Here is a 27,786-nt window from a genome sequence, read left to right as displayed (position 1 = left end):
CTAAGAGGTAGATGCAAACTCATAAAATCATAAATAACAAATATCCAATACTATAATAACAACTAATATTATTGAAGAAAAACAATTAATTTTTTTTTGCAATTAGTTTCTTCTAATTGCAAAAGAGATCAGAGGAAATAAAAAATTATAGCAAAATACACTATAAAAAACAATTACAGGAAAACAATTAGTTTTTTCTAATTTCTTTTGCAATTAGAAAAAAGAAAAAAGAAGTTACAGTAAAACACATAGCAAAAATAGTTACAAAAAAAACAATTGGTTTCTTTTAAATAGAAAAAGAAATTAGAAGAGAGGAAAAAAATTAATAGAGCATACAATGAAAACATTCTTATCAATTATTTCTTCTAAATTACAACAGAAATTAGAAGAAAGAAAGAAGAAAGAAGCAGAATGCAAACATGAATAGTTCTCTAACAAGTGAACATCATTGCCGAAGGATCTCAGGGGGTGGGAGATCTGGTAGAGCTCCTTCTTACACCACTAGGTTCGCCTCTCACTGATATACAAGAATATATAATCAAATCAACAAGAAATAAGATATAAAATGACAAATGGACAAGAAATAGGGTTTTAATATATTTATATATACAAGGCATGTGCCTCATGCACCCTTGCATGAGGCGCACACATCGTGCACCTAAGCACCTCAAGCATAGTGTTGCGCCTTGCACCTAGGTGCACCTTTGACAACTATGAATGAAAACATTACCAATAGAATTAAAACAAAATGATTAACATGGAAAAATGCATCCAATGTCTTATGTGATCGTAAAATTCCATTGAAGTTAAAAAAAAAAAATTTATAGAAATGTTATAAGAATAAATGTTAGGTAATAAAACACCAATATGTGCAAAATACGAGCATAATTGAGATCAAGATGTTATAATGGATGTCTAGTCATTCAAGACATGATAGGATTAAACATGAGATTAGTTGTATAGAGTCAAAGTTGCTCCTATTGAAAATAAGATGAATGAGAGATATAATTAAGATGATTTGATCATGTAAGGAGAAGATAATATAAAATTAAAAATAAAGTTATTCATACTAATTAATAAGGTTGGAATGACTCCTGTTGAAGATAAAATGCAAGCGACACAATTAAAATAGTTTGGTCATGTGAGAAAAAGACCAATAAAGACTCCTATGAGGAGAGCAAATGGAACAAAACAAGAAGTTAGTAAAAGAGGTAGAGAAAGATCAAGAAAAACTTGGTAGGAGGCACTTAGGTTTGATATTATATAAATGGGCTTGACAAAAAATAAGCCTATGGATAGAAATGAACGGAGAGCTAGAACTTATATTATTATATAGCCAACCCCCACTTAGTAGGATAAAGGCTTGGCATGTTGCATTTGTTGTTAATGAAGACTAACTATATGAATACAAAATTAAGGAACTTTAGCAAATAGTTAATACGCTAATATATAGTTAAACATCTCTTTGTTTAACCAATAGAGAGTTTATTATTAAAATGCATTATTAACTTATCTCATATAGGATTGTTTTTTTACTCCAAAATTTAAAGTGATTTAATGGATAAGAGAAATCTAATGCATAACCACATGGTTTCAAACACAACATAAATTGATACTAGCAAGAGTTTGTATATGCTATAATTTATTTACATTCATTTGAGAATTTTGAAAATGCTCAGTGTTCTAAAAAGCACTAGGCGCTAGTCGGGCGCCAAGCTGGGGCCTAGCGCTTAGGGCGCCTAGGCGGGGGCCTAGGCGGAGCCTAGAAAACTGCTATTTTTTTTTATTTTTTAAATTTTGTAATGTAATTTGATGTTATTTTTAATTAAATCAAAGTTGAAAAGCATTAATAATGCAACATAAACCAATAATAAAAACATTAATATACTATAAGCAAGTAGCAGATTTTTTGCAAATATTATAGAATATATATAATTAATAATAAAAATTAAATATAAATCTAATAATTATATATAAATAGAAAAGAAAATGAAATAAAATAAAAAACATAAAAAACAAACCAGAAACGCAGCAAAAACGCACAACCCACAGAGAGAGAGGGGGAGAGAGAGGTTACGAGTCGTCGGAGATGGAGCTTGCCGCGGCGGAGATGGAGCTCGACAGCGAGGACGGGGGCGGGGGCGACGACGCTGAGGCAACGAGGACGAGGAGGACGCGACAAATAAGAGGGGGTGACGATGAAGCTTGGCGGTGAGGATGGAGCTTGCCGCGGCGGAGATGGAGCTCGACGGCGAAGACGGGGGCGGGGGCGACGACGCTGAGGCAACGAGGACGAGGAGGACGCGACAGATAAGAGGCGGTGACGATGAAGCTTGGCGGCGAGGATGGAGTTGGACGCAACAACGACGGTGAGCTACTGGCGGGCCGATGAAGCTTGGCGACGTTGAGGCAGCAACGTTGAGGTGAGAAGAGAGTGAAGAGGGGGAGACGCTAACAGGTTCGATTTATGATTTAGCAAAAAAAGCCCTAAAAAGCCCTAGGCGCGCTGGCCGACTAGGCGCCGCCTGGGCACCCAAGCCGGACGTTTACTCGGGCCGGCGCCTAGGAGGCCCGACTAGGGCAATTTCGGGGCGGCCAGCAGTCGCCTAGCGGCTAGGCGGCGCCTAGGCGGGCGCCTAGCCTGATTTTTAGAACACTGAAAATGCTAAAGAGCTAAACAAGAATTAAACAACAATTCTATATGATGCAAGATGTTGATATATAAGTGAAGAAGAAGAAGAAGGAAAAAAAAAGGTTGCACCTACATTTGATGCTTGGCCATTCTCTCGGCCAGTGTTTCTTCTCTTCCTTCTTCCAGAGCCTACAACCCTTCCCCTATTGCTCTCCTTCTTGCTCCACTCATCTCTTAATTGCTAGAGTAGCAATCCCATCCAAATAGATTATCTATTGGATTGGGTATTCTTTCTTTGAACCCGTTTCCAGCTTGAATCACCAACAAGAAGCCTAGCGAGCCAATAGGCATTCTTGTTGATTTCACCTACTACTAGAAGTGTGGATCGACTAGGGCCCTTGTAGTTTCAAGGGTCGGGATTAGTCATCCAAATGAGTGTTCGAGAGCAAGCTATTGCTACCACAAGGAGGATTCCAGCCTCTACATCAGATTTGAAACCACTGTGAGATATACCATCTTACCCCCTATGGTGTGGTTTCAATTGTAATGCATATGATCATTTAATACCAAGTCTTGCAAAGTGATTATCGCTTTTATTTCCATTGCGTTTGTATGATTTTTTCGAAAAAGTTTTGAAAACTAGTAAAACCCTTGCATTGATACACTAAGAGTTGGTGTTCCCCTTTAACTGTATTATGTAATCAAGGCCCAACAATTTGGACACCCCCTTCCTCTATAGTTGGGTATGTAATCCTTGTCGAAGTACGTACCTTAGACTCTCGTGATTAGTTTTAATAATGAATTGAGTTCTCTCCAAATAATGCCTCCATTTACTTATAGCCACTATCATGGCCAGAAGCTCCTTATGATATACACTTATCCCCAAATGCTTAGTAGCAAGTGCCTGACTGATATAGGCTATTGACCTTCCTTCTTGCACCAATATCACTCCCGCCCCATTGTCACAAGCATCTGTTTCAACCACAAAGGGTTTAGAGAAATCAAGTAGGGCCAAGACTAGGGCTTGTGTCATAGCCCTCTTAAGTGTAAGGAATGTTGCCTCTGCTTGGGGGGGGGGTTCCACTTGAAGTTATCCTACTTGAGTAACTTAGTTAAGGGCTTATTATCCCATAATGTTGTATGAACCTTCTGTAGTACCCGGTTAGCCCTAGGAATCCACTTAATTCCCTGATAGACGAGGGTCTTGGCCATTCCAACATAGCTGATATTTTTTTTTAAGTCTGTGCTAACTCCTTTTCTCGAAAGTATATGCCCTAAGTATTCCACCTCTTTCTTTGCAAAGGTACACTTAGAGAGATTTACATATAACTGATTGGATTTAAGGATTTCAAAGGTAGTTTTAAGGTGGGATAGGTGTTATTCCAGATCAAGGCTATAGACCAAAATATCATCAAAGAAAACAAGTAGGAATTTCCTTAGGTAAGGGGAAAACAAGTGGTTTATCAGGGCCTGGAAAATGGCTAGGGCATTGGTAAGCCCAAAGGGCATTACCTTAAATTCATATAGGCCCTAGTGGGTTCTGAAAGCTGTCTTTGGGATATTGACAAGGTTCATTTTGATTTGGTGATACCCTGCACATAGATCTAATTTGGAGAAGATGGCATCCCCTTTAAGTTCATCTAATATGTCCTCAATTAAGGGTATAGGGAATTTGTTTTTCACAGTAAGGGCATTAAGCTGTCAATAGTCTATGTAGAAACACCAAGAGTCATATTTTTTCTTAACAAGAAGAACAGGAGATGCAAAGGGGCTCTAGCTAGGTTGAATTATTGAAGAATTAAGCATGTTTTTAACTTGCTTTTCAATTTTAGCCTTTTGGATAGATGGGTACCAGTAGGAACGGATATTTACTAGTTCTGAGTTGGGTTTAAGTGGGATAGATTGATCAAAGGGTCTACTTGGTGGTAGAGATAAGGGTTCAACAAACAAATCTTTAAATTCCAATAGTAATGACTGTAAAGCTTTAGGGTGTGTTACCTCCGCAAAGAAGTCATTGGCAATAGGGCTTCCCTATTTATCTGCACCCATCTCCACAGCCCGAATGGAGAACATTTGGGATATCTTCCCATTCCCTTTAGATATTAGATTCTGTAGCCTTTTGCCAGTGATCACCTTACATTCCCCTACTTCCAAACTGCCACTCAATGTTAGTTTCTTCCCTTCAATATCTAATGTGAAGTCAAAGGTCAGGAGACTCACTGTCCTCATCCAATCCACCCCGAGGACTACATCACAACCCCCTAATTCCAAAATTCTTAGATCAACAATGAACTCCTGTTCTTGCATCACCCATTTAAAAGCTGACACACTTATAGTGGCTATACATCTTATTCCCATTAGCCACTGTCACTGATAAGGGAGTGGTGTCCATGAGTTTGCACCCCAATTTAGTGGCAGTTGCTTCATTCAAGAAGCTGTGAGTGTTGTCACTGTCTATCAATACCATAATCTTCCTCTTCCCTACTTGTCCCCTCACCTTGATGATTTTTCTCGTAGGTCCCCCCTTGAGTGCATGAAATGAGATTTCTCCCCCTTCATATCCTTGGTCCTCCTTAGGGGTATCCTCCACAACAACCCCACTATCCACTTCTTCTTCTCATCCATCCCTTCCATGTTCAACAATTGCCTTCGGCATTGGTGGCCAGGACTATAACGATCCCACATTTATAGCACAACCCAAGTTGTCTCCTCTGTTCCATAATAGGGTTCCTAATTGCCAGGGCATGATGATTCCCTTTCTATAAGCCCAAAGCCACTCCTATCCCCAATGTCTTAGAATTCCCTCTTGCAGGTAGGCTAATCAAAGGAATAGTCTGAGATTGGACCTTGTTCCACTTGTAGATAGCTTCTAAGGTTAGCTCCTGTAATTTGGCCTTCTCGGCTGCTTGTCTAACAATAGAGTGCATCATCATTTTCACCATAGATCTCAATTCATCCTTAAGGCCATTGATAAAGCTTGACACAAAGTATTACTCAGTGAGGGATGGTTGAGCATTCCACATCAAGGCCCCTAACTCCTCAAACTTCTCCAAATACTCTATAATTGTTCCCTCCTGTTTGAGTTTATTAAACTCTTCAATTACGTCCGTCGTGTTCTTCTCTCCAAATCTTTTATACCTTTCCTTAGCAAAGTCAATCCAACATGTCTCAACCCCCTCCAAATCGAAACCATCCTTGAAACCATGAATCAGCCGTATCATTAAGATAGGTTGTTGCCAAGGTAATTATCTGGGGTTCAACCACATTATAGAATTGGAAAAAACGTTCAAACCGACGGATCCACCACCTCGGCCTGGATCCATCAAACAAAAGTATTTCTAACCTTGGCAATGATGTGTGATTACTAGTATGTTGGTTTAGTTCCCTTACTTGGACACCGGGCCTCGTGTCCTGTAACTCCTCCGCCTCTGTTGCTCCTTGAGGCCTTGGAAGTATGCCTTGACCGGTCAGATTTGGATTAGCTCTAATCTGGGAGGAAATTCCAGAGGCAACCAGAATTGTGGTAGAGACAACAACTTGTTGAACATGCTGTTAATCCTCTAGCAATACTGATCCATAGCCTCCCTATGCCTTTCCAATTCACGTTGCATGCATGTTCCCCTGAGAGGTCGTCAACTCCTCCCGCATCCCACCTCTAATCCCAGCCACATCTTCTCTACTTTGGGTAACTGCTTCATGTGTCTGAGTCATCCCAAACTTCAGTGCTTCCATTCTAGACTCCAATTGCTTAAGTCTCGTTCCTTCCACCATCTCCAGATCCGATCACTCACTTATTGCACCAACTGATCGCAATTCACTTCGCCTCAAGCAGGGATATGCTACCGAGGACCGCCAGCTCTGATACCAAAATGTCACACCTTGGATCTGAGGCTTGGCCAATTCTAGAATATAGAGGGAAAGAACCAGTCTCTTCATTAATGATTCCCATCATCCTCCGTATATGGCCTTTCATAGGCTATTACCCTCGATTTCTTAAGGCATAACTAAATGGTACAAGTAACTAAAGCGGTAACTGCTTAGTACAATTACTTATGCATCTATAGATTTTATTACAAAAATACCCTCAGGGTCATGAGATAAAGTAAGGTGGTTGAAAGTCTTTAACTTTCAACAATTCAACTATAATTGACCAAAAATATTGAGGCTTGAACTATAGGACAATAACATAATTAGCTTGAGATTGAGCCCTCTTTGTTAATTTTGTAGCCGAAACATGTGATCACTGTGACAATCCAATAAGGGGTCCAATAATAATTTAATACTCAAGTTCCCTTAGCATGATGAATATATGTTCTATATATATATAATATATATATATATATGAGTGCTTGGGAGTGAGGGCACATGTGGCAAAAGAAAAGTAAAAACAAAGTCTTGAGTGTAATTTTATAATTGCTTGAGGGGCTTATGTGAATAAGTGCAAGAAAATAAAAGAAATTTGTATTATATGGTAGAAAATTGGAATTTACAAAAGTTAGTGGGTCCTTGCAATATATAATAGAAACTTTTATTATACATTGACAAGTATATCTGCTTGAGCAACTGTAGGAATTCTCAAAATTCTTGTATATTCACAATATAGATTTACAGTTATATTTAAGATGAATTTTGACATGTTAAAGATTGTCGAGAGTTAGTGATAGGTTAATATACATATTTGTATGCGATTATGGGATTAGTTGATAGGTGGGTGGCTCTCTTGTAATATTAGTTATTAGTAGAGGGCAAAACCGAAAATTTCATAACCGACCCTAGGAAATATCACCCTATTTTCTATAAATACGGGGGTGAGGGGCTGAAGGTCTAAAAGCCGCATGTTCTCTTTTGATTTCGCGAGAGCCTAGAGTGTGAGAAAGTTGTAATCTTGTACACTTTTGGGAAGGCTTGTATCGTGAGAAAGTGAAGAGGGAAGTCTTGTATTGTTTTCATCAATAAAGAAGGCTGCTTAGTGGTGGTTTTAAGGCTGGATGTAGTGCCAATTCAATTGGCATGAACCAAGAGAAAATTTTGTCTTCTTATGTGGTTTGCGTGTTTCATTTCCTGTTATGTTCTTTGATTAATTTATATTCTTTATTATCTGTTTGCTTTGTGGTTTATTGGCCGATGTGTTGAGAGTGTGATCGGGAGGTGTTTGATTGGTTTCTTGAGAGGAACAAAGGCTGCAAGTGCTCCCAATTATAACATGACACCTTCGTAAAGAAACTATCAATTTATCTTCTAAGGAAACTAGCTATTAAGGAAACCTATACAATTAGGAAACTAACTAATTAGGCAGCTAATTAATACAAAGAAAAACTAATTGTACATTCCATATCTACACTAGAAAACATAATCTTCTTTATTCAATGGTGAGCTCATTAGCCGAGTAAGTCTTCCATTTCTATTATTCCAACACTCTCCCTAAAGCTGGTGAATGGATATCTTTCATTCCCAACTTGCCAGCAATTTCTTGAAACCTAGAAGTGGGCAACTCTTTGGTTAAAACATCAAACAATTGGTTTTCTGATGTCACGTGAGGGATAGTAATGAGTCCACTATCAATTTTCTCCTTGATGAAATGTTTGTTCACTTCTACATGCTTCATTCGATCATGTTGTACTGGGTTGTGTGCTATACTGATAGTTGATTTGTTATCATAATATAGTTTCATTGATCCACTTTCAAACATCAAATCCTTTAGAATTATTTTGATCCACAGAAGTTCACAAACACCTAGAGCCATAACATGAAATTCTGCTTCTACAATTGATCTAGTTTCCACATTTTGCTTCTTGCTCCTCCAAGTAACCAAATTTCCTCTTATGAAAGTGCAATAGCCGATAGTTGACCTCTAGTCTGTGAGAGATCCTACATAGTCAACATTGGTGTATGCCTCTATTGTCAGGTTACTTCCCTTTTTGAACAAAATTCCTTTTCCTAGAGTAACTTTTAAGTACTTGAGAATTCTCTAAACTACTTGTAGATGTGCTTCCTTAGGATCATGCATGAACTAGCTAACTACTCCCACAGTATAAGCGATGTCAGGTCTGGTGTGTGAGAGATAAATTAATCTTCCTATTAGCCTCTAATAGTGCCCTTTATCAATGATTGTTCCCTCCCTACTTTCTTGGCTCATTCTATGGTTTGGATCAGTAGGTGTACTCACTGGGGTTTGCATCCAAGGGTACCTGTTTCCTTGAGTAGGTCAAGAATATACTTCATTGTGATATAAATATCTCTTGTTTGGAATATGCCACTTCAATTCCAAGGAAGTATTTCAATTTCCCTAGCTTTTTCATTTCAAATTCTCGAGCCAATTGTGTTTTTAGCCTCAATTTTTCTTCCTCGTCACTTCCAATAACTATACATATACCAATAGGACTATAATTTTTCCCTTACCTGAGCGTTTCATAAATGAAGTATGGTCACCATGACTCTGCTTATACCCAAACTACATCATAGCCTTAGTGAATCTCCCAAACCAAGCTTGCAAAGATTGTTTTAGTCCATACAAGGCTTTCTTTAGTCTGTAAACTTTATTAAGACCGTACTTGTTATCAAAACCTAATGGTGGCTCTATGTACACCTCTTCTTCTAAGTCTCTGTGAAGAAATGCATTTTTTTATATCATATTGTTGGATTTCCTAGCCAAAAAGGGATAGTAGAATTTTCACTGTGTTCATTTTTGCCACTAGTGCAAAAGTTTCTTGGTAATCCACCCCATAGGTTTATGTGTAGCTTTTTGCAACTAACATTGCCTTGTAAAGTTCAATAGTTCCATCAGCCTTAAATTTAACAATGTAAACCCATTTGCAGCCAACTACTTTCTTTTCCTTAGGACACACCACAATCTCCCATGTTTCATTCTTCTCCAAAGCTCTCATTTCCTCCTTCATGTCATATGTCCAGTTCCTATCCCTTAAAGCATCATATACTATTTTGGATATTTAGATTGAGTTCAAGGTGGAGAGAGAACTTTTGTGTCGGGAGGATAGTCTATGCGAGGAGATGAAATTAGCTATAAGATGTTGGGTAGACTTTCATGTTCCTTTTCTCCAGGCAATAGGAAGATAGATATCACAATTTGAATTAGTATCACAAACAATAGTACTGTCAGTTTCAGAGTTGAACAAGTTCAAAGTGTTTACATTACCAAGGGTTGGAGTTGATTCTTGGACTTGCTTGAGAGGCTATGAGAGTTGTACTTTTCTTGAATACTACTTCAATGTCTTTAAAGGAGTATGGATTTGAACATATTCACAGACATTGGCAAGTTCAAGAATATTTGCAGTGTCATTGGCAGGTTCACAGACATTGGTTGTGTCATTAGCAGGTTCACGAACATTGGCAGTGTCATTGGCAAGTTCAATGGTATTGGTAGCTTCAATGTTGACAGTACCAATTGCTGCAATGTCTTTTGTAGCAGTGATATCTGCAACTTGTTCAATTGTCTCTAGGATGATATCATTGGGAAAGTGTTACGACCCCAAGGGCATTAGAAGTAATTGTTCTTTTGCATGTAATTTTCTTTGTTGTACCTTAGGTTGTTAAAGGATTGTACTTTCAATTTGTTACAATAAAAGGAATGCAACAACCTATAAATAGGCTAATGAGTAAAGACTAGAGCTTATGACTGAATGAATGAATTTGAATTTTGTTCTCTCTCTTGATTCTTCTTAAATTCTCCCTCCATTCTCTCAATTTTCCCTCCTTTTGGTTTCTCCCTCCCTTCCCATTTCTCATTATCGATCTATTCCCTAATTCCATTCTCAATCCTAGGAAAACCCTAGAAACATAACAATTGGTATCAGAGCCACTGATTCTTGGAAGCTCAAATTCTCTCAGGCGAATTACGTAAGCCTGCCATTTCCTAGAAGTTGATCGAAGTTATTCAAATTAGTTATTTTCGAAAATTTAATAGGCCAACGATTTCTAGATGTTTTGGTTTTAGAATTGCACAGCAGAAGTAATTGTGAAATGAAAGTGTTCGTTACAAAAATTGTGCAGCAGGTTTCCAAAATCGACAACGAGCAAAAAATCCAATCTAAGTTGTTCAGAGCTAGGCGACCCTCATCCAATGCAAGTTCGAGCAATCAAGTCGACAGTGAGTAGCAAATCCGAGAGGCGATGCCTACAGGTTGATTCTCAGCAATGATTTTTGACGCTCCCTGATTGTTAACTTCTGACAATACTCGATCGTTGCTTCCTGACGCTTCTTGGTGGTTAATGTTCAACCAGTCCTCGATTGAGAGTTAGGAGGTCCGCAAGCAACCTTCAGGAGCTCTTCATAGTGGTCAGTCAAATGTTGTGGTGACATCGAAGATGGAAGAAGGTGGACGAATGAGGCAAGCACTAGTTATGGAAGAAGAAAATCGAATGAAACGATTGGAACCAGGACGAACAATCTGGTAATCAACTTAGGACAGCTCTAAGTGGAGGCAAGTTGCTATCAAGCAGAATGCGCCACAACAAGAAAAGCAATCAAGGAAGAATGCATCACGACAAGAAAAGAAATCAAGGAAGCACGCAATCAACTCATTAACCTCACCTAGAAGCTGGAAAACCTACTAATTTTGATGTTAAAGAAATACCAGATCAGCCTACCAGTGGAACCTATTTCAAAATCCATAGGTGAACCAATCCTAGCTGAACCTGTTACCTCAGGTGTGTAGCAAGAATTAAATCAGTCAATTCCGGATGTTAAGGCAGTTGCTAGAAAAATCAGCATGACACCATTGGAAGAGGTAACTGTTGAAGATGAAACAAAGATGTACGCCAGCAATCTGGAAGCCAAAGATATTGGAATGGAAATGACCACAACGGCCTTAAATTTTGAAGATCTTAAATCTGTTGTTCTTGAAGGAAAAGACAATCTATCATCAGGACTGAAAGAAGTTGCGGAATTACCTACACGGGATCAGGTAACTCCGACTGAAAAATCAATCAATTGTGAACAAACCTGTGCCTTAATCACAGTGAATAACCAATGGAGAATTCAAGCTTGGTTAGAGGTTTGTAAAAACCGAGACTATAATCACTCAAGAAACTCACCGATTCAATAACAAAGAATACTGAAAGTAGAACATAAAAACAGAATGTAAAAAGGAGGAATCAAACCAGATTGCAGCACACACAATTTACCCTGGTTCATGCCATTTACATGGCACTACATCCAGCAATCCAAGAAGCAAACAATCCACTAGAAACAAGTCTGAAACCAGTACAAGAATTCCCCTCTTCCCTCTTCCTTTACTCTCGGATACAATACTCAACCGAAGCTAACAAGAACTTGAAACAATCAGCTCTATCTCACGCCTCTCACTGTACCCGAACCCAAGGAATAAAGAATATGACTGATTGATAATGAAAACCGGCCTCCACACCCTTCTATATATAGACTAAAGGAGGCAGAAATATCTAAGGGAGATAACTAACTTTACATAAAGTCTAAACTACCCTTACTAAAACAATTAGATACATTTATGTCCTATTATCTAATTGCTGCCACATCATCTTCAATTCTTTCTAGTTTCTTCAATAAATCCAGTTTTACTTTAGGCAAAACAGTAACAATTCTCCACCATTTTGCTTTAAGTAATCCTGGAATTTCAGCCTTCTAGCCCTGCTTACTTCTTGAATATCCTGAAAACACATCAATCAAAACACATCAAACTGTAACAACATTAAGCAATGAAGTAATTTGGACAATGGGACTGCCTTAGTGAAAATATCTGCAGCATTTTCACTTCCAGCAACTTTTATAAGCTCTACCTCCTTCTTCTCAAGGACTTCTCTTATAAAATGATATCTAATATCAATATGTTTTGTTCTTTCATGATGACTCTGATTTTTGGCCAAATGTATGGCACTTTGACTATCACACTTTAAAATAATCCTCACATTATATCCTAGGAGTTCACTAATCAAGCCTTTCAGCCACAAAGACTCTTTAACAGCCTCTGTTACAGCTATATATTCTGATTCGGTTGTTGATAGAGCTACAACTGATTGAAGGTTAGATTTCCAACTAATTGTAGACTTCCACAATTTAAATACATAGTCGGTTGTAGATCTTCTCCTATCTAAATCTGAAGCATAATCAGCATCAGAGTATCCTATAATGTCTGGAATTTTAAAATCATCAGCTCCACCATAAATCAGAGCTTTATCTATTGATCCTTTTAGATATCTAAACACCCATTTAACTGCTGTCCAGTGTTCTTTTCCTGGGTTGGCCATAAATCTACTTATTACACTCATGGCATGGGCTAAATCAGGCCTAGAACACACCATTGCATACATAATGCTGCCAACAGCATTAGAGTAGGGAATTCTCTTCATTTCTGATAAATCCTTTTCATTTGTTGGGGACTGATCATGAGAAAGTTTAAAATGTTGAGCAAATGGTATATTTACTACCTTTGCATCTAACATATGAAATTTTCTCATAATTTTCTGTATGTAGTTTTTCTGGGATAGCTGAAGAGTTTTGTTCTTCCTATCTCTACATATTTCCATTCCTAAAATCTTCTTGGCTTCACCAAGCTCTTTCATCTCAAAAACAGATTTGAGTTTAAGTTTTAAACTTTGGATTTCAGCTGTTGATTGGCTTGCTATGAGCATGTCATCAACATAAAGCAAAAGATAAATGGCTATTTTAGTGGAAATATGTTTAAGGTAGACACAGCAATCAAAAGAACTTCTTGTAAACCCTTGGCTTATCATAAAAGAATCGAATTTCTTGTACCACTGCCTAGGGGACTGCTTTAGTCCATATAAGGACTTCTTCAACAAGCAGACCTTGTCTTCTTTTCCCCTAACTTTAAACCCTCTAGGCTAATCCATTAGAATTTCTTCCTCTAATTCACCATGAAGGAATGCTGTGGTGACATCCAACTGCTCTAGATATAGGTCAAGATGGGCTGTTATTGCAAGCAGTATTCTTATGGAAGTGTGTCTAACAACTGGTGAGAACACTTCATTAAAGTCAATTCCTGCTACTTGGGTAAAGCCTCTAGCTACTAACCTAGCTTTATACCTAGGTTTAAGACTATTTTGAGCTCCTTCTTTTACCTTAAACAGCCACCTGCAGCCTACAATTCTTTTTCCCAAAGGTCTATCCACTAACACCCATGTTTCATTCTTTCTTAAGGATTCCATCTCAGCTTCCATGGCTTCCTGCCATTTCTGAGCTTCCTTAGAACTTACAGCTTCTTCATAGGTTTGTGGTTCTTCTCCTACAATCTCTTCTGCACTTAGAAGTGCATATGCTACCAAATCTGAGTATCCATATCTCACTGGTGGCCTACTTATTCTCCTTTGTCTATCCCTGCCTACATTATATCTATCTCCAATAGGCTCTCCTATTGTACTAGAGGAACCAGCACTGTCCATGTGCTGTTCTTCATCATAGCTTGATGAATCCCTAACTTCTATAGATCTATCAAGACTGTTTTGGCTTGAGGATTCTTCACCAGCACTTTGCTGATCCTGGAAGGATTCTAGGGAGGCATTTTGAGTAGCAATATCATTTTGTTGTTGCTGTTCAAAATTTACAGCTTTATCTTTTCCTTCCCTATCCTCATTTTCACTTCTTAGATCAATAATGAATTTTCTTTAAAGGTTACATCTCTACTTATCATGGTTCTAGGCATATCTTTTTCTAAATTCCACAACTTATACCCCTTAACTCCTAAAGGATATCCAATGAACACACACTTCTTAGCCCTAGGCTCTAGTTTTCCTTGTTTTATATGTGCATAAGCTATACACCCAAAAACCCTAAGGTGATCTAGGTTTGGCTTATGATTATACCACATTTCATAAGGAGTTTTAAAATCTAAAGCTGAAGAAGGTGATCTGTTTATTAAATAGGCTGCTGAAACAACAGCCTCTCCCCAAAATGCTTTTGAAAGCCTAGCATGAAATAGCATACATCTTACCCTCTCAAGGAGAGTCCTATTCATGCGCTCGGCCAGGCCATTTTGCTTAGGATTTCCAGGGGCAGTGAGATGTCTTATAATGCCACTTTCATTACACAATTGGGTGAAGTCCTTATTACAAAATTCTAAGCCATTATCAGTTCTAATGACTTTTAATTTCCCACCCTTTTGATTTTCAATCATGATTTTCCAAATTTTAAAAGCATCAAAAGTGTTATCTTTTGTTTTTAAAACAGAAACCCAAACCATTCTTGAAAAATCATCTATAATTGAAAGAAAATACCTAGCTCCACCATGAGTTGGAGTTTGACTAGGGCCCCATAAATCCGAATGGACATATTCTAAAGGACCTTTAGTGATATGCAATGCTTTCTTAGGGGATTTAGTTTTCACAGATTTTCCATAGATGCAAGTTTCACAAGTATCTAAATCTGTCAGTTTTTTAGAACCTAAGATCCCTTGATTAGCTAATTCCTTAAGCCCTTGGAAACTTATATGAGCCATCCTAAAATGCCACAATTTTGATAGTTCATAGGTCTTTTCTTCCCCTATGGCTGCATCTCCACATACTGTGGAGGCTATCATAACAAATATCCCATTTTTAAGGACTGCCTTCATACATATAAGAGATCCTTTGGCTACTTTAAGAATATCCCCACAGCCACTGCAACTGTAGCCATTCTTAGCTAATTCTCCTAAGGAAATCAGATTTCTTTTAAGTTCTGGGACATACCTAACAGCTTCCAAAATTCTGATAGATCCATCAAACATTTTTAGCTTAATATCCCCAATCCCCTTTATTCCACATTCTTGATCATTACCAAGAAGAACCTTCCCTCCACTCATGTCTCTATAATTCAGAAACCATTCTATGTGAGGTGACATATGGAAAGAGCATCCGGAATCTAAAACCCATACCACTTCATCCGAATGTTTTGAAACTACAAGGACATCCGAACTGTCATAGCCTAATTCACAAGTTGAGTTAGAAAACTCAGATTTACCTTTATCAGAAAATTCTTGCTTCCTTTTAGGACAATTTTTCTTTATATGTCCTTCCTCATGACAATGAAAACATCTAAATGTTTTCTTGCCATTTCTGGATTTTGATCTTGATTTTCCTTTAGCCTTAGAGTCTTTCTTTTCAGATCTATACCTAGATGACAGGGCATCAGCAACTATTTTCTTGGATTCTACTTTCTGTTGTAAATCTTTAGAGTTTAGGGCACCTATAACATCTTCTAAAGATATGGTATCTCTTCCATGTTTTAGAATGTCTACAAAATGCTCATATGACTTAGGCAGTGAATGCAACAAAATTAGGGCTTTATCTTCTTCTTCATATGATATACTTAAGTTTTCCAAATCAAGACACAATTTGTTAAATTCATCAATATGATTTTGAAGTTTCTGCCCTTCTTACATTTTGAAAGTAAAGAATTTTGCTTTCAGATACAGCCTACTTGAAAGGGATTTAGTCATATATAGACTTTCTAACTTAGCCCACAAATCCTCGGCAGTTTCCATTTTAGACACTTCTCTTAGGACTTTATCTCCTAAACTCAAGATTAGGGTGTTGAAAGCTCTTTCACTGATTTCTTGCCTATGATTATTAGCTTCTAATCTTTGTTCGGCAGTAACAGTTTCTGGAAAAGGCTTTTGGGGTACTAAAGCTTCCTTTAACCCTAAGTTTCCCATCAAAGCTTTCATCTTAATCCTCCAAAGTCCAAAATCATTTGTGCCATCAAATTTTTCAATATCATACCGAGCGGCTGGGGTTGCGGAAGCCATGGAAGACAACTCTCCTATAGGTTTCTAAGGATTTTAAAGGTTTCTTGATGTTTCTTGATTTAAAAGACCTAAAGCTCTGATACCAAATAGTAAAAACCGAGACTATAATCACTCAAGAATCACTCAAGAAACTCACCGATTCAATAACAACAAAGAATACTGAAAGTAGAACATAAAAACAGAATGTAAAAAGGAGAAATCAAACCAGATTGCAGCACACACAATTTACCCTGGTTCATGCCATTTACATGGCACTACATCCAGCAATCCAAGAAGCAAACAATCCACTAGAAACAAGTCTGAAACCAGTACAAGAATTCCCCTCTTCCCTCTTCCTTTACTCTCGGATACAATACTCAACCGAAGCTAACAAGAACTTGAAACAATCAGCTCTATCTCACGCCTCTCACTGTACCCGAACCCAAGGAATAAAGAATATGACTGATTGATAATGAAAACCGGCCTCCACACCCTTCTATATATAGACTAAAGGAGGCGGAAATATCTAAGGGAGATAACTAACTTTACATAAAGTCTAAACTACCCTTACTAAAACAATTAGATACATTTATGTCCTATTATCTAATTGCTGCCACATCATCTTCAATTCTTTCTGGTTTCTTCAATAAATCCAGTTTTACTTTAGGCAAAACAGTAACAAGGTTGGTGGAGGATGCTTGCGTTTGGACAAATTTGATCACATTGAAATTCTCCAAGAGTGCATTCATGATCTAGAATAGAGGAGGATGCAAAAGGAAAACTTGAAACAAGATGAATGAATGATGGTGGAAGGAAGGGTCTTTTGCTGATGGGAACAAGGCTCTTGCTGTTTCTTTTATTCTTATTTCCGTTGGTGAGATGAAGCGTCAAATCCAGTCTTGGCTTGATAATATGGTTGAACAAAAAGAGAAGGAAAAACAAAGGAAAAGGAAAGTAAGAGAAAAGAATAAGAAGAGGTGAAGGATAAACTAGATAGCAAAAACGGGAATTGGATAAAGAAACAGCGACTCAAGGGCGAGAAATTGTAATGACCCCAAGGGCATTAGGAGTAATTGTTCTTTTGCATGTAATTTTCTTTGTTACCTTAGGTTGTTAAAGGATTGTACCTCCAGTTTGTTACAACTGAAAGCGATGCAACGGCCTATAAATAGGCTAACGAGTAGAGACTAGAGCTTATGACTGAATGAATGAATTTAAATTTTGTTCTTTCTCTTGATTCTTCTGAAATTCTCCCTCCATTCTCTTAATTTTCCCTCCTAGTTTCTCCCTCCTTTCCCATTCTCTAACTCCCGGTCTATTCCCTATGTTAGAGTTTTGTCTAGAGTATTGAGGCAGCGACAACAATGTTGTTTATATAGGTTATAATGCGATTTAGAGAGTAGGGATAGGTAGTGGACTCACTTGTAAATAATTGTCAAGTTGGGGAGTAAAAATGGTAATATCCAGTTGTGCAATAGCCTAGGAACTGTTGTCCAAGTATTCTCTAAATAGTGAAGGAGGTCTAGGCATAAAAGGCGCATAATTCAGTTGTTTCTCAAGAAAGCTTTGAGAGAGGAAAGACTGTGATTTAGAATAGCTTTTGTAATCTTGAGAAAAGGCTTGTAATTGAGGGGTGCAACTGGTGTACTGATATCATTCTTTCTTAATCAAATAAGGCTTCTCTTGGAGGGTTCTTAAGGCTAGATGTAAGATTGCATATTGTAATCTAAACCAGGATAATCTCGGTGTTCTTGTGGATGTATGGTTTGTGTATTCTTATATCTTAAATTTTGTTTCTGTTCATTATATCTATTGAATTCATTAAATCTATTCCTAAGATCAAATCCATGAGTGTGTGTGATTGAGTGTGGCAGAATTCCCGTCCAAGAAATCAATTCCAGTGACCCTAGGTATAAAACCCTAATTCCATTCTCAGTCCTAGGAACGTGACACAAAAGGTTTGAGATGATGATGATGATGCTAGTGGTTTATCAAGAAGGTTTGCATGTAGTTCTAGAAAGAAAAATGGAACCTGAACGCGCATCTTCGTCTCTAGACTGCTCCCCCTGAATATGGGTGTGAGGAGATCTATAGAAAGGTTGAGACTCATGGAATGTGACATCAAGAGAAACATAGGTGTGTCAACGAAAAGGATCATAACATTTGTAACCCTATTGGGTAGAAGAGAGTAACCAACAAAGATACACTTATTTCCCTGAGGTTCCAAGTTAGATAGTTGAGTTTTGTGAATATGCAAGAAAGCAAAACAGCCAAATACTTTTGGGGACAGATTTCTAGTAGACACAATGTCTAGAAAAAGGTTGGACATGTATGTATAGGACTATGATTGGCTAGGACTTTAGAAGGAAGATGATTTACGAGATAAGTAGCTGTTTAAACTGCTTCCTCCCATAGGATTTTAGAGCATTGGACTAAAAAAGAAGTGCACAAGTGACTTCTAGGAGATGACGGTTTTTCCATTCTACCACTCCATTTTGCTATGGGGTTTCAACATATAAAGATTCGTGAAAAATACCTTTCTTGATAAAAAAAAGAAAGAGACATTCTGATTGAAATAATCTCTAACATTATTAGAGTGAAATTGTTTTGTTTTTGCTCCAAACTGAGTAAAAATCATTTTGGGGAATTGAGGAGCAGTGAACTAACTTCAAATTTGTCTTTCAATAAAAAACAACCTGATCCCCAAATATCAAAATGTATTTGTTGGGTTTTTGCATGGAGAATTATTTCTAGAAGATGAAGAATAGAACCTGTTAGAATGAAAAGGAAGTGCGACTGAATTTTTTCTAAGTTAGATTAGTTAACTTAGATGTTATATTATGAGGGATATTTTAGTCTTTTGCATAGGCTAAATTGTTAGTCTTGTAATTGTCGCCACTATGGTCTATAAATAGGAGGCAAGGGGGCTGAAAGTCGGACATAACAATCATTCTAATTGTTTTCTCTAAATGCAAGTGATATTGCCAAGAGAGAGAGAAAGGCTTAGAGGGAAAGTTTGTCTTTGTATTCTCTTGTGCGAGGGCAGTGAACTTGTGTGAGAGATAAAAGAATGTTCTTGTAATCTTGTTCATCGATTTCTAGTGGATTTGGCTCTTGGGATCAAGACTGGATGTAGGATTGCATATTGCAATTCGAACCAGGATAAATTAGCGCCTACTGTTTGGTTTGATTTTTCTCTTACTTTATTTTCTTTGTTGTTTTACATTTCTAGTTTTATAAAATCTGTTGTGGGTTTGATTTCCGAGTGAGGAGTGGAGAGAGATTGGCAAACTAGAGTGTTGAATTGGGTTTCTAAGAGCTCCTAATCCTAACAGTATCAAAGTAAGAGGTTGGCGGCATTTCATTGAATTTGTTGGGAATGAAGTACAACAATGTTTAGCAAATTGACACACCTCACATTGAAAATCTAACACAACCATATCTTTAAATAACAATGGAAACAAATGTTTTAAGAGAGAAAAAGGCAGATGACCAAAACGAAGATGATGTGCCCAGATCAAAAGAGATTGGTTTCCCTTTATTCAACCATTGCCAAGATCCTCAAGGTAGTACAACCCTTCACAGACTCTAGCAAATTCAATCATCTTCTTTGAGACTTGATCCTGAAACACAATGAAAGTCAAAGAATGTTATTTTGCAATGGAGTTCTTTAGTAATTTTTTGGATAGAGATAAGATTAGTTGAAAGGTTAGGAATATGAAGGACATTCATAAGAGATATGAAAGGGTTAAGATGAAGTCTAGATTCGTCAATGGGAGAACCATCAGCTACAGTAATTTTTTGGTCCCCTAGGGTTGGTTATATGAATCAAAGATAGAGATATCAAGAGTGATATGTTTAGTTGCCCCTGAATCTACAACCCATCTACACGTTTTAGTATGTGATGCTTTAAAAGACACATACCATTTTCGGCAAGAAAACAAGAACCTGAAGTTTTATCTAGGGATTCAAGAAGATGTCTCAATCTTCCTATATCTTCTTTGTTGAATTCTGTAAACTCCTCCTTGTCTAGCTATGTAGTGTCAATTAGTGACTACTCTTTACTGGCCACATTAGCTTGGTTGTTTACTTGGCCCTTGAATCCTCTTGATCGTGCCAAAACTTGAGCCTTACCGTGTAGTTTAAAATAGTTCTCATGTGTTGCAAGATTTGTTGTAGTAGCTGCACCACAGTCCATCTTTGCTAGACTGTTTCCTTGATTTACCCAACCGCAAATTATTGTTTCCTTCATTCCCTCCTTCTCCAAGTCTATGAAAGATCATTGTTGCAACCTCTTGCATATGAGGTTCAAGCATAACACCTCATCAACTCTCTTCAGCATGAACAATTGAGAAACATTCACGAAGAGTTGGTATAGGAACCTTACCAAGGATTTGAACTCTGATCTAATCATACTCAGAATTCAATCCTGCAAGAAATTCAAATACTCAGTCATTTTCAATTAATTCTTGAACCACTTGAATGCCATGGCTACATTCCAGTTTCAGATCATGGTTATGACATATTTTTAGCCAAAATCTAGTCATCTAGTTGTAAAACTCGATGACAAACATTCCCCCTTGTTTAGTATTACTTACTTGATTCTTCAACTCATAGATCAATGTTGCATCTTTCTTCCTAGAGTAAGTTTGCTGCAAATTTTCCCATATTTCCTTTGTAATGGTAAAAAACATCAGAATTTTACTGATCTCTGGTTTCATGGAATTCCATAACCAGGACATAATCATTGAATCTTCTTCATCCCATGCACTGACTCTTGGATCTTTTTCTTTCGGGTTGGGATTAGTAAGCTATCCTATCTTCCCTCCTCCTTTGAGAAAAGTGCGAACTACTTGACTCCACTGCAGGTAGTTAGTTTCATCAAGCCAGTATAGAGGGTTTATACTCTAGAAACAACTTCCAATTCTTGTTGTGATGATAGTTGTAGGTGAAGCTGACAATTCACCCATACCAATTGAGATAGAATCCCGAGAAACAGTTGACATATTGTGACGAAGAAGGGAGAATGATTAAGAAAGGCCGCAATTAAGGCAAAACTACAAGTATGTGATGGTGGCAATGAAGGCTAAAGAACGTTAATGAAGGCCGGAGAGATAAAGAAGACTAGAAAAGAGAAAGGCAATGAAGGCCAGATAAAAAATGCCCTAGGAAGATGACTCTGATACTATGTAGAAATTCTCAGAATTCTTGTATATTCACAGCATAAATTTACAGTCATATTTAAGGTGAATCTTGACACCTTCATAAGGAAACTATCAATCTATCTTCTAAGGAAACTAGCTATTAAGGAAACTTATACAATTAGGAAACTAACTAATTAGGCAGCTAATTAATACAAAGAAAAACTAACTATACATTCCATATCTACATTAGGAAACATAATCTTCTTTATTCAATTGTGAGCCCATTAGGCGAGTAAGTCTTCCATTTCCATTATTCCAACAGTAACACATTTTGGTAAATTTTTTATTCACTTTTCTCTCATTGGAATACTAGATTGTGAGGGAGAATTATGGAGATCCTGTTTTTTCAACTTAAAATTCCTCCGTGGTCCACGCATGTTGTGACGCCCCGGCCCCACCACCGGGTGCCACCGTAACTTGCGGTTACAATTCCGTCCTATCTCGAAGGACGGCTATGCCCTGCCAACATAAATTATTAAAATAATATGGGCGCCCTAGGTGGGGTCCAGACTTTGTCGCCTTCGACTGTCGAGATCTCGGGTGTAAAATGCATAGGCAGCAAAAACTCACCCAAGTCTCGAACCCGATTAGGCCCTTGAAATATAAACACAATTTCCATGAACAAACAAAATAAATACCAACACACTCAACAAAGTACTCCAATAGACAAGCATATCTAAACATATTTCATATTCCGACCGCAACTGGCCGGTTCAAGTTCCCAACGCACACTGGGTCTACTCATAGCGGAAACCTTAACTTGTTTTGAGTTGACTTCTAGTCAAACCATAACCATCACCCGTAGTTAATACACAACAAATACATTACATAATTAACACATGAGATTGACCCACATTCTCACAGTCCACGATCACTGCCAACTGGCGTCTCGTCCACCAACACCGCTTTTCCCTTCTTCACCCCCGAGTCGTCTATACGATTAGTAGGAAAAATATAGGGGTGAGTCCAGAAACTCAGTAAGGGTAATATGAGATGCGGTAAATTAAAATGCATGACAATTATAGAATTATGTGAAGTGTATTATGCATGTAGGCCTGTCCACCGCACCCTAGTCCGGATTTTGGTGGCCCCATCGATTTCATCTAAGACCCCATCTCGAGACTCACACGGCCCAAATCTATAGCCCCATGCCTAGGCACTTCCCCCATCGTCTAATACAAGCCGTGCTAAAATAAATTTACACGCAAATTATATTAAACCTTACCGCATATTAGTTGCTCGCTTCGTGTTGGTTTCGCATCCCAATTCTCTATATAATTACAAATTAAAATAATCAGACGCACGATTAATTTTAATTATCGCTGCCATACTACAGGATAATATAGCTAAACACATGATTAATTTTAATTAACACTATTAAATAAATTTAAAATATTTTTATACCTCGCGTATACACACGGGGCAGAGTTTTAGCACGTCCAAGTTTACAACCTTTCACAACGGAAAACACTGCTATTTATAGGCATAACAGGCTTGGGGGTGTAAGATTTGGCCTAAGGGAGCACCCCAAAAGCTGCCATGTGGCAACAAAAGAGAGAGGGAGAGTGGCTAGTGGAGGACACGGTCGCACCATGTGGCGCGGCTGGCACGCATGGGTGCCTCAAAACGGCACCGTTTTGGGGCGCCTTGGCTGATTAAAAATCAACCTTTCCTCCCAGCGCGCACGCACGGCCGCAAGTCGATCCCGTGACCTCTTTTTTTGCACACGCGCACATAATCACCTACGCTAGCCATCGCCCTCAACCAATATACCTCCCCAATTAATTTTAAGGTGATCCAGGGCCATTTCCAAAAATCGCACCATAGCCCCCCAATCTTCCAGAATTCACACACACACACCCCCACACGTCATTTTCCTCATTTCACTTACACCCAAATTTACCAAATATTTTTCCTATTTCCCCAAGGCAATATAAATTAATATTTTCTCTTAAACTCCCAAATATTCAATAGCTACCTCCAGTACCGAAATTAATAATTATTATTTATTTCCAAAATTCTAGGGTATTACACATGTTCAACCTTCCTAATATGTGGTGATTTCTTGCTTGGTTGAGTGAAGATAAGAAAAGGGAATTTTGTTCTTTGGCCTTGTTTAAACTTCAAAACAGTGAGTTGGGTAAGTTTCTATAGTCTAGCTGAACCATGCATGCGTAATCTTTGTGAAACTACTTGAGGTTTTGAGGAAATCAATCAAATGAGTCCAAGAACTTGGACTGAAAGAGCTAGCCAACCACTTTAGCAAGAACTAGTTGGCCATTTCATTTGTTGAGGGTGAGAATTCCATGTTTCATGCTTTATTTTCTTTATGTATGTGCTGTCTTGGTGTCTGTGATGTTTATATGGTAATATGGATGTTATAGTTGATTATGTGTCGTTAATTGAGTTAAGCCATTTTGCTTGTTGAGGCTCAAAATTCATGCTTGAGGCTTTATTTGCTTCATGCATGTGTTGTCTTGGTGTCTATCTAATGTTTATATGGTGATATGCAGGTTGTAGTTGATTATGAGCCATTACTTGAGTTGAGCCATTTCACTTATTGAGAGTGAGAATTCCATGCTTGATGCTTTAATTGCTTCATCTATGTGGGTTGTCTTGGTGTCTATGTGATATTTATAGGATGATATGCATTTTGTGGTTAATTATGAGCAATTACTTGAGTTAAATGGCAAGCCTATGTTTATGTATTTTCTGATGATATGCATAGCCATTCTTTCTATAGAAATGTTTGCAGTGTATTCTGATAACTGCATAAGAGCTAATGTGTGCTTATAAATGCCTGCATGTGAGATGGTTATTGGCAAGCTTATCTTTCTGTATTTTCTGATGATGCATAGCCATTCTTTTTACAGAAATGTTCACAAAATATTTTCATTGACTGCATATGAGTTTGTATTGCATGAAACATGGCATACCATGGACACATGATAATGGCATGTGAATGTTAAGCATTGCGTGAAAATTTTCACTGCTCGAAGAAGCTCACCCCTAATTTTCAATATGACCATCAGATTGAAAGGAGTTGGGCAGGCTTGGAAGAGAATAATTTGAAGAAATGTATTAATTGGGAACTTTTTTTGTATTTTGGATAAAAATTGTATTTAGTAATACTTTTTGTGGACAGTTATGTATAGAATATAATGATTGTAGGCAAGATTAGTGAAAGTGGTTTTGTGTATGAAATTTTGTAGCCACATACAAACATAGTAGACAAGAAACTTGTATGTGTTGAAAATGTATGTGAATATAGTTACATACGTTGAACGACTATTTTGGAGGAAGTGCTTTGAAGCTTTATAAGATTAGCTTATGGATGTTGGATATATTTTGTTGTACTAAATGCCTTGTGTTTTGTAGAAGATGTGCAGCCACCAGTTAGTAAAGATTGTAGCCAAATTTTTGACAGGTTTTGTATAAAAGAATGGTTGTATATTATGCTTACAGGTTCTGTAAAAGTTTTAATTTGGTGACTTGGCTAGTTGGGGCTTATGGTATAAGCTAGTATTGTGTACATAATTATCTACATAAAATGTGTTGTAAAGCTACCAACTATATCTCAGTTTTTAAAGAAAACAGAAAGTTTCAGGTTGTTACTGAATTCCAGCAATGAAGTAATTTCAAGTGGTGCGCCTAATGATTCAGGTAATAACTGTGTGTAGGTCCATTGCCAATTAAGTAATCGTCACGAAGCATCACCGTAATTTCTTTGTCAATCAGCAGCATTGGATCATCAAAGTTAATTCTTAGAAGCTCATTTCACTTTGCCCCAGTTTTCTCACATCATCGTATTGATTCCATCTAATCATCTGTCCAGACCTCTAACAACCTTGGCAGTAGAATTGCCAAGTCAAGATTTACAGTTATCTCGCAAATGCACACTCAAATTGTTCACTCCATGGTAACACATCAATCACCAGCTAGTGTTCATCTTGGACCAATAAATTATAAGTCAAAAAGGCTTAATTTGAGTTAGTAAAAAAGGGCAAGTACCTCAGGCTTAGAGAATAAGCCAATCTCGCCAGTGAGAGGGTTTTTAGTCTCGACAACCTCAACAATGACATTGGCAGTGCCCGGCAACTCAGGGGGTCCGGCATCGAGGGTAATGTTGACGGAATCGAAGATATCGAGGCGGTGAAGGCGAGCATTGGCGACGGTGGCAGCCTGAAGAAGCTCCTGAACGGAGGAGGCGTTCTTGATGGCTTCGACCTCGGCTTCGATGAGGGAGTCCTTGGTCTTGGTGTTGCCCTTGATCAACACGTCGTGGACGCGCAGAGGCACTCTCTCCGTTGACATTTTGTGGAAGAGGTTCTCCATTTTCACCCTCTCCGACCGCCTTCTCGATTCCAGGCTCCCTGGTTCTTCTTCTTCGTCTTCCTCTTCTTGGAAGCCATCGCCCTGGTCTTCTTCATCACTCGAGGGATCTTCGTCTTCATCATCGTCCACAAATGGTGGTTGATCCTTTCGCGGTTCCTCAACCGAGACGGCCATTGATAATCAATCAATCTGACAAATATATATATATATATATATAGAGAGAGAGAGAGAGAGAGAGAGAGAGAGACGGTGGAGGGGAAAGGAAGAGTAGACGGCGGGAGCGGCGCCGATATCACATCACCCAACCTAGTAGTTGTTGCAGGATATTTTTACGGTCCACTATCCTTTTATTTTCTTATATACTTACATTTGTACCCCGTTTTTCAAGAAATAGGGCCCCTGCTATTTTCTACTAATTATTCTTTGCGCCTTGCTTAACAAAGACGTCCCCTTATTTTGCTTAACAATGACATCCCCTTATTTCAACACAAAACGCTTTCATTCTACATTTCATTTCTGCTTATGTATTAGCTTCACACATTGGCCCGTTTATTGTAGCTTAATTAAAGAAATTATAGTTTATAACTTCTTAGATTATATCTTCTAAAATTTAGAATAAATTGTGAATCTGTTTACTGCAACTTCTTAGAAGTTATAGTTAACTAGTTGTGGTGTTTGATACCATAAGCTGTAAAATAATTTATTTTTGTATAACTGTCCATAATACCCTTAGTAGTTATAGAATGATAATTTAAAAATTAATTAGTGTATATGTATAAGTTTTAAGTATTATAAAAAAATTAATTAAAGTATAAAAAGAGAGGAAAATGACGAGAGAGATGAAGAGATTTGAAAATGGAGATGACGGTGGAGAAGAAAAACCTATGATTGCGTAAACAATAGGGTAATTCTTTGCTAAAAATAAGGGTAAAATTGTCATAAAATGTAATTATTTAAGCAAAAGTTGTAAAAGCTGGGGTACCGCAACTTTGAAAAAGCCAACTTTTACCATTTCTAAAAGCTAGTAGAAGCTATAAGTTAAAATTTTATAAGCTAAAACAAACACTACATCCCAACTTTTTTGAAGCTAGAAGCTAGAAGTTGCAGCTTTTAAGCTGCAACAAACAGGGCCATTGTGTACTACGTTTAATTTAAACTACGAGTTAATAGAAACAAGCGTAAATTGTAAAAACATTTTAAGAGTTACTAAAGTTGCGTTCTCTTTGCTGTTTTTAAGTCATTTTTAATTTTCAGCTTTCTAAAATAACGAAAACGTGTTCTCTTTGCTGTTTTTAAAAATGCATTTTTGAAAACAAAAAAAAAAAATTGTAAAGAAAACTCAAAACAACGAAAAATTGTTTTGAGTGTTTTCATCCAAAACAAACTCTAAACTCAAAATACATCTATTTATTTATTTATTCATATTTTATTATTGTAATGGAAAAAAATATTACAAAATTCATTAACTTTAAAATGTATATATTTTTTAATAATATATTAAGATTAAATATTTATAATTTACTTAATAATCAAATTTATTGAATAAAATATTTTCAAAATTTCAGACAGAACGCGTTTTCTAATTTTCTGTTTTGAAAAATAGTTTTTCAAAATGACAAAGAGAACGCGTTTTCAATTTTCTAAAAACAGATTATCAAAACAGAAAACTGAAAATGAATTCAAAATTCAAAACTGAAAATTGAAAAGCAAAGAGAACGTAGCCTAAAATTTTTAAAAGTTTATTGATGTTTGAAAAATAATAATAAATACCCTTGTAATTAAACAAAAGATAAAATGATTAATTTATCTTTTATTCTCACTTTATTTTCTCATATTAAAAAATTAAAAAAATAAAAATATCTCATATCAGAACCCATTTTTGTCTTGTCATTGACAAGAAACC

At 37.3% G+C, this 27,786-nt stretch overlaps 1 protein-coding gene across 2 annotated transcripts in view; it reads right to left on the bottom strand.

Moving 5' to 3' along the window:
• LOC127806193 (uncharacterized) overlaps positions 1-26,223 on the bottom strand; it is an 82,409-nt gene extending 56,186 nt beyond the window's left edge. For both annotated transcript variants that reach the window (XM_052343322.1, XM_052343321.1), the window contains exon 1: positions 25,560-26,223. In XM_052343322.1, coding sequence (XP_052199282.1) covers positions 25,560-26,057 — 498 coding nt within the window. In that variant the 5' untranslated portion in view covers positions 26,058-26,223. The remainder of the gene's footprint in view (positions 1-25,559) is intronic.
• Positions 26,224-27,786: the final 1,563 nt, after the last annotated feature.

Source organism: Diospyros lotus, chromosome 7 (assembly GCF_014633365.1).
Source record: "Diospyros lotus cultivar Yz01 chromosome 7, ASM1463336v1, whole genome shotgun sequence".
Classification (NCBI taxonomy): Eukaryota; Viridiplantae; Streptophyta; class Magnoliopsida; order Ericales; family Ebenaceae; genus Diospyros; species Diospyros lotus.
Note: the sequence above shows the minus strand (reverse complement) of the source record. Positions and strands in the feature narration are given on the sequence as shown.